General features: G+C 37.1%; 1 protein-coding gene across 4 annotated transcripts in view; it reads right to left on the bottom strand.

The window, feature by feature from the left end:
- Positions 1 to 351: 351 nt before the first annotated feature.
- Positions 352 to 8251, bottom strand: part of grhl1 (grainyhead-like transcription factor 1) — a 120446-nt gene continuing 112546 nt past the window's right edge. For all 4 annotated transcript variants that reach the window (XM_060853405.1, XM_060853413.1, XM_060853422.1 and 1 more), the window contains 2 exons: positions 6410 to 6474; positions 352 to 3973 (listed from right to left, as the gene is read on the bottom strand). In XM_060853405.1, coding sequence (XP_060709388.1) covers positions 3859 to 3973; positions 6410 to 6474 — 180 coding nt within the window. In that variant the 3' untranslated portion in view covers positions 352 to 3858. The remainder of the gene's footprint in view (positions 3974 to 6409; positions 6475 to 8251) is intronic.

Below are 8251 nucleotides of genomic sequence, written 5' to 3'. Positions count from 1 at the left end.
CCTGTGAGAGATTGTGTGCAATGAACAGATCATCTATTCTGGTTGTTCTAGTTTGTTTGATAGAACCTCAGGTTTCTTCAATGGCATGGTTTAAGGCATATATTTTAAATGGTTTTCTTTTTCATTTCCTACTTGTTGGTCCCAAGATGTTCAACAACAAATTCTTGCAAAGGTTACTACTGCAATATCACCACAAACCTAGCAGAATTATGTTGATTGATCTGAGTTCTGTCATGTTTGACTTCACAGAATCTTCCACAGTTCACTAGTCTTTATGTAAATAGTGTAAAGGAATCACACAATAACTCTGACTTGATGTAGAAATGTCCATATAAAATTTATTCCCTTTGGTTTACATTTAAGTTTTAATACATCTTTTCAAATGCATATCACAAAAATCAGAAATAAAAACACTTCAATAATATAGTAAAAACAGTTGTGAATAAGATCTTTTCCATTTTCTGCTGAAAAATTTAGGATTGTAAATATAGGCGATTCAAGTGTTAATGATACTCAATTGTAGCATGACCTCTTACCAAAAATATATATACAGAGATATACGTTTATCTTACATAATTGAATGAAACTGCAATAATTCTTTTCCTTAGCCATGGAAGTAAATTTTGTTTACGAAGACATTTGCTCTTTGTATGTTTTCATATACCGAGTAAATTCAATGTTAAGAATTTGTTTCCTTTTGTTTGGTTTATATATTGATAATTATTTTTAAAAACTGTCTTTTTGAAAAACTTTACAATAAAGCACTAACAAAAACATTTGAAAGTAGAGGAATTCTTTTGGCAAAACATTTAAGTATCCTTCTGTTTTAGTGGCAAAGATGAGATGTATTAGGAATAACTTGTTGTTTTAACAAATGTAGAGCATTAAAAGAAATCATTTTAATGGGCAGCATCACCATATCACTGTGGCTTTCACAGAAGGTTTGTCAGGACATTACACAATAACGTCTAGTGATTTCTTCCATCTGGTGTTTTCCTATTCCCAAAATTCAACTATTGGCTGCAGGCCCATGAAGAAAGATTGGTAATTTGGCCAAGTGGCCGGCTTTTCTAGGCGATAAATGTTATTGCGATAATCACAGTTGAATCACAGTCTTTCCCTGTCTGAAGCCCACACATTTTTCCAACAAGCAGCACTTTAGAAGTGACATTTCTGGTTGATTTACTTACTTTTTGAACTATGGGGGCTGCTTCCACTTGTCATGTCTCTCCTTTTGACTGAAATAAACTGTTCTGGTACAGATGAGGGATCATATTTGGGACCAATTGGGATGATAATCTGTCCTCCTTACCAACGTTAAGGCAAGAGCCATTGATTAGGCCAAAATCCCGAGCTGTCAGAATCCGACTTTACATCAGGATTGCTCAGAATCTTCTGTTTCAATCAACTCATCTCTTATTCTTCTAAACCTTAAGGGAATTCAAATCAAAAAGTGTGGCACTGGAAAAGAACAGCAGGTCAGGCAGCATCCAAGGAGAATCAATGTTTTGGGCATAAGCCCTTCATCAGGAATGTTGCTGAAGGACTTATGCCGGAAACATTGACTCTCCTGCTCCTCGGATGCTGCCTGACCTGCTGTGCTTTTCCACTGCCACACTTTTCGACTCTGATTGCAGTATCTGCAGTCTTAACTTTCTCTGGGGATACAAGCCTAGCTTGCCCAATATTTCCTCATAAAGGACTCCCCCCACCACCCCAGCATTTCAGGTACTAATCTCGTTAACATTCTCTGAACTGCATTTGAATGCAATTACGTCCTTCCTTGAATAAGGAGGGTACAAGTATTGACTGTGGGACTCAATTGCAAGTTTCTGGATCCCAAAAACACATAATTCAGCCCCTTATAAAGGTCCACTGGGAGTTTCGTTTTTGCTGATTCAAGGACTGGCTGACTGGCAGAACCCTGAGTGGCCTGCCATAGCATGTGGTAAGTGAGCTGTCACCAACATTTATGTGGAAGAACTTGGATGATGCCACTATGACCCACAGTAAGTAACCGACCCATGAAGCTAACGTTATCCACTGAGAATAGCAGCAGAAGTTCCCAGTGATTATAAAGCAGCATTTCCACACAATGCACATCCTACAGATATTTAATCCTGGGTCCATAAACTTCGGTTTCACATTATATAGAGCACTGGTTGCGCCTGACAAGGGCTTTAACTTTAAAAAGGCTTCAAGCCACTAATTATTTATTAGAAATTTGGTTTGAGATAAAAGGCAACCAGCAGTATTCTATAAACATTATACAGCAGACTTTTAGATACCTCAGCTAGCATATACAGGAGTGCAGTTATGCTGTTTATAGGATCACTACAAATTTACAATTTGGAGAGAAAAGGATGTGCCATAAAATATATTAGAAATGTTGAATGTATTGGTCCTGAGATTCAAAATCAAATCATTTGCCACAGGCTAACAAATTTAACATAATTCTTCAACGTACACTTAAATTTTAGAACAGTAGAGTTCTTCATATAGTATGGATGAATTATAATTTGCACTTGTACTTGTTTTACATAGCAACCTGGAGTTGAACAAGTTAATGCTAGCATTTCTGTAATTGCTCCATTGTGGTGGTACCACTAACAAAGACATTGACTCATACATTGAAATTGCTGTCAAAGGGAGTGCGTAGTCAGAGCAGACTATTTGTTTAAAACAAAACACTAACCTGACCTCAAGTTGGCAGATTACTGGAAAAGAAAACTGCAGGTTTAACAACCCTTTACAGTTTCCCAGGAGTCCCAAAACAATTTTAAATTAGCCTTAACTGTTTTCTACATTTAAAAAAAACTGTTCCATAGTAAACATTTAGAAGTACAGTTGAGGTTTTTTTTTATTAAATAAAATTAAACAATACAATTTATCTTTAAAACGTAAAGACCCAGACCCTCATCCTTAATAAACCTTTTCTTTTTGTAAATGACAATGAAAAAGGTTGTACAAAGTTATATATTTCTGTGATAATATATTGCACTTAATATACACAAAAAAACATGGCTTGAACTCTGGCTTCTTCAGCCATTCACTGCACTTTCCTGTAGCTAAGGCATTCTGACACCTATAGAAAGGCGTCTTACCACTGTTAGTGTAAAAGTGAAACAGGGACATTCTTCCAAGTGCTTTGTCTCAAATGCTAGTTCCTGCAGTTTATTTTTAAGTTATAAAATGTAACATTCGAATCTCTAAACTCTGAACTTAAGACAAGACACAAATTGAGACAAAACAATATTTACCTTCCATAATAAAAATACAGGATACACAATCACTGAGGCATCTTTTACAACGTTGTAACACATCAAGGTGTTCAACCAATCACCTGAACGCCAAGTTGTGCTCCATCTCTGAAAGACACTGCTATGCGCTTATTGTTTCTTTACATATATAATATATACAAGACTAACAAGGACATGGGTTTTATTGCAACTGTTCTTTGGTTAACATATATTGATATACTGTATGCATTTTGTTCTTTCTTTTACATCAACATAGCTGTCACAGTAATGAAGAATTTAATTGAGGATTAGAGAACAAAAAGCGCAGGAGAAATCATTGGTGGAAACTGAAGCATCATTACACAGGAACGATTAGCTGTTACTTTATTGCAATATATTATCTCAAATGATGCTGATTACAAATAAACACTTTTTGCATTATTATAGACTTTTGCTTTGAAGGTTGGTATTGACTTACAGGGTATGTCTTGTATATATCATATGTATTTTCACACTGTATTTTGTTCCTCTTTTCCTCTATTTCCATAATGTTTGAGTGGCATTAGCCTGGCCAATAAACGCATAGGACTGACAACGAGATAATAGATAACAATTCTCTTCATATTTCAGCAAGAGTGAGCTTGTAGGATCCTGCAATTTCTTCAATGCTTAGTTGGAACGTGTCTTCATTGGAATAGTGCTTCACTATATTATCATCCATGTTCACCAAGATTCTGACAACAGAATGACAGCATGTTAAAATATACCTTTTGATAATGTATAAAACAGGTAAATGGAATTTTACACTACTTTAACACTTCCAGATGGTATTGTGATCAGAAAGTTCCCACATGCGTTGCTGCAGGGCACTGCGTTTGCAAAAGCAGCCAGGTGAATTAACTCGTATTGAGTAAAACCAAGCATGGGCTTTGAAATCTGGAAGGGTCTTCGAAAGTTGAACTAAAAGGTAGCAAATCATTCTACAAAGGAGATGCTTCTATGTGATGACTCCTTAATTTCATAGCAAGTCTGCACAAAGGAGAAAGTGGGTTCAGACAGTACATTCAGAAGGATCAGCAGAGGCCAATTAATAAGGTGCAATGATCAAGTGACATCAACAAAATATATACAGGATGCACCAGGATTACAAAATAGATATTTAAAAAGCCAAATTTGAGAAGATTTGAAGTAGATTGACATTGTTTGTATGGGATGCAGAAATGAAGCAAGACAGTTCTAAGCACAGAAAAAAGGGAAAGCTGCAGAGAACTAATGAAACAACATCAAAAACTAAACCATGAAAGTGTTCAAGACTAAGGTCAAGAGATTTGTGTTTTTGTTAGGTAAGAGTAGCAAAGGACCTTTTGCTCAAAAAGTTGGAATAAATGGAATTAAGGAAGACATCAACTTAACAAAATAGCTGAAGAGGTTTAGAGGGATTGAATGACCGACAATTGTCTCCTAGGTTATGTCTGGGAAGGAGGTGGGGTGGAAGGAAATTAAGATGAGCACAAATATTTTAAACTCAATACCGTAATGTGCAACATTGTAAAATGAGGGAGGATGGATGAGTGGAACTTAACAAAGGCTGGTTCCTGAAGAAGGGCTTATGCCCAAAACGTCGAATCTCCTGCTCCTTGGATGCTGCCTGACCTGCTGCGCTTTTCCAACAACACATTTTCAGCTCTGATCTCCAGCATCTGCAGACCTCACTTTCTCCTCAAAGGCTGGTTATAGGCAGCAGAGTTACGAAGAATTATGAAAGGTGATGGAAGGGAGCTCAACAAGAAAACCATCTCAGAGATTGAGATGAAAATACGTAATCATGATCATGAATTAGATGTGGAACTTGTGACTCAAATGTAATTCAAACAGATTGTCAACGTTGCATGGGACGTCTGGGTGAATGACTGAGGATAAAATTGGAGACAAGGGAGAAGAGCAGAGTTTGTAGCAATGGCTATTAAAAAAAGGCTTTAGTCTTGACGTTTAGTTGTAGGAGGTTTTGACTCACCCTTGATTTGTGTTCTGATAACACTGGTGTGTGTTGAAGTAAAGGAAATGAATGATGATGAGGAGCTAAACATTAACAATGTAATCTTTGTTCATGAAGCATTGTGTGGATGATGGAAGAGCGTTAAGCAGAGGTGGTCAAAGAACATTGAAGGTGGCGATGCAGAGCCTGTGATCAATTTCATTACAGGAGAAGCCAAAGTTGGATTAGTTTGTTGAGACAGGAGAAATGGAATTTGAATGAGCACTCCTATGAAGCAGGATAACGAGTAAAGTAATGAAACAGAATAGTGTGATCACAAACTGGGAATGGTGAGAGGAACCAACAGCGGTAACACACCATGGTCACAATCATAGCAGATGCCAATCATGATTTCGGTCAGAATTGTGAAAGCATAATATGCAGGGCCAGAAACTGAATTGGAAAGATTTGTTCGAGAACTGGGGAAAGTTTGAAATGTTCAAGGATGTAAGGGGCCTGAATTGTTGCTGAGGAACACTGATTTGTCATAGTGAGCTTCCAAAGAGAAGGTAACGTCTGAGTTAACATCCGAGAAAAGGGTTCTACTAACAATAATCAGCAAGAATGGGAGCCAGTAATAATCGATCGAATGATCAGGAGTTAGGATCAGAAAAGTGGTAGATGTTATAGAACTGGTGAGCCTGGAGACCACAGGCAGAGGGAGAAGGAAATTAAAAAGTTCTCAAGAATTGGGGCTGGAATGCGAAGTGCGAAACGATGTCAAGACTAGGGGATAAGAGGAATTAGAGGTAACTCTGTACACGTGGCCTCAATATTTATGAACAACTTTTCATATTTGGAAGTGAAGGTAAAAGATTGCAGGGGGGTGATAATGGAGTTTGATGAGGTACTTTATCATAAAGAAAAGGAGCACTAGTTTCATTTCTCCCCTCCAGGTAACCATGGGGTATTTGGCTAAAGAGCGGGAGTCATGGTAGTCTCTAACGTGGTGAATTATATAAATAAACAACTAAATAATTTTGTTTTAGATGCAGATAAGTTTGCAGCCCTTCTACCTAATGATAATGAAATTTGTATTGGGGAAATAACAGAAAAGTATTCTTGGTTAATTCACCCACTGCAGAATAATCTTCCCCATACCACAAATGCGACCTGCAAAGTAACACTTACTCACCCTTTCTTGCATTTCTTGTAGACTTTTGCAATTTTATCCAGGGGTACTTCATATTTTTCTGAAATCTAGAATAATAGGCCAAACAATCAAGGTGGTCCTTTTAAAATCAGTGGTGATTTCACAAAAGTATATAGCACCAAAAGAGGCGAGTACATCTGTACTCATTCTTTGAGAGAAAGAAAGAGAGAGGTGCTGAGATGTGGCAGGTGGGTGGATGAGAGAGAGGCAGCAGATAGGTGAGGAGCCAAAAATTAAAAGTAGGAGGCAAGTTGAAAATATTACTAACTATTATGTTATTAATAATAAGTAGGAATTTAACAACTCTCCATTACCTAACAGTGTGCGGATTCTCAAACATTGGACTACCACTGAGTGTGTCACTCTCAATTGCAGCTTTTGTTGTTGCAGGATTAAAGAAAAATTGATTCCAAAGACATTCAACACATTAAAAACACAGCAAAATTCTCAGGTGTCTGGAAAGTTTTGTATTCCTCACCCAGACCTCAATAATAATATAAAGGCTCTTGCGAGGTTCGCTGATGGACCTATACATAAGGTATACTACGCATACCTCCAATTGCGACCTCTACTCAACTCACATTTGCAGTATAGAGAGAACAGCTTGCTTCAAAAATGGTGAATTGGCTTATTACTACACAATTTATAGATATTTATTCTAAAGAAAAATTGTAGGTGGAACAAATGTCACTTCTCCAAAGACAAGTTCAGCAGTCATTCTCAATCCTGGGATTCTATCCCCTCTTCAACAAGGTGTTCTCTTTCTCAATTCCCAGATTTAGCTTCCCCCTTCAGTACCCATTTAACTTACAAGGACACTTTCCCTGTGATCCTGGCCTAAAGTTCACAGCAGCCAACCTCTCTCCAAATCAGATACATTTTGTTTGTTGATGTTAATAAATTTAAGAGCTATTTTACTCACTATTCTTTGCAGATTTAAATCAAGAGAAATACGATGAAATATCAAAGATCATCAGTTCACGTTTTCTATCATTTCAAAATGTAAACCTTCTTTGCCTTTTCTAAATCAGCTTGACAATGAAACAAAAGATCCTGGTTTTATCTTGGCTACGAATTCAACTTACCTGCTCCCAAGTGACTAAAATACAAGTTACAATACAAAACCCCACAAATATTTATCTTGTATGGTAATGGAATGGTTAAGGTCTGAACTTAAATCCTAGAGGCCATGAGTTCAAATTCTGTCGTGGTAAATTTAAAATTGAATTCAGTAAATTTGGTAATTTTTGGACCAGCATGTGACTGTGTCAACAGCTGAGGGTGATATCCTTTATTCTTCCATAACCATGTCAACTTTTTAAAAATATATTTTGTGCATAGAACGTTTTTCTTTTTACTGGTCAGCACATGTTGCGTATTGCACTGATACTGGTGCACACAAATGGATGAAAAATAAGGGGGAAAATTGTTCCACACCCTGTTCTTTCCTTACAGCCTTGCATCATTTTATTTTCTAAGTTTGAGCTTGAGTTTGGGGAGAGGCTGAATCTTTTTTTACTGGAGCATAGGAAGTTGAAAGGTGATCTGATAGAGGTCTATAAAATCATGAGGGGTATAGATAAGGTGAATGACAGGTGTCTTTTCCCTAGGGTGGGGGATTTCAAGACTAAAGGGCATATTTTTAAGGTGAGAGGAGAACAATTTTAAAGAAACATGAGGGCCAATTTTTGTTCGACAGAGTAAACATGCGTGGAATGAACATCCAGAGGAAGTGGTGGATGTGGGTACAGTTACAATGTTTAAAAGATATTTTGATAAGTACATGAATAAGAAGTATTTGAAGGGATATGCACCAAGCGTGGG

Source organism: Hemiscyllium ocellatum, chromosome 3 (assembly GCF_020745735.1).
Source record: "Hemiscyllium ocellatum isolate sHemOce1 chromosome 3, sHemOce1.pat.X.cur, whole genome shotgun sequence".
Classification (NCBI taxonomy): Eukaryota; Metazoa; Chordata; class Chondrichthyes; order Orectolobiformes; family Hemiscylliidae; genus Hemiscyllium; species Hemiscyllium ocellatum.
Note: the sequence above shows the minus strand (reverse complement) of the source record. Positions and strands in the feature narration are given on the sequence as shown.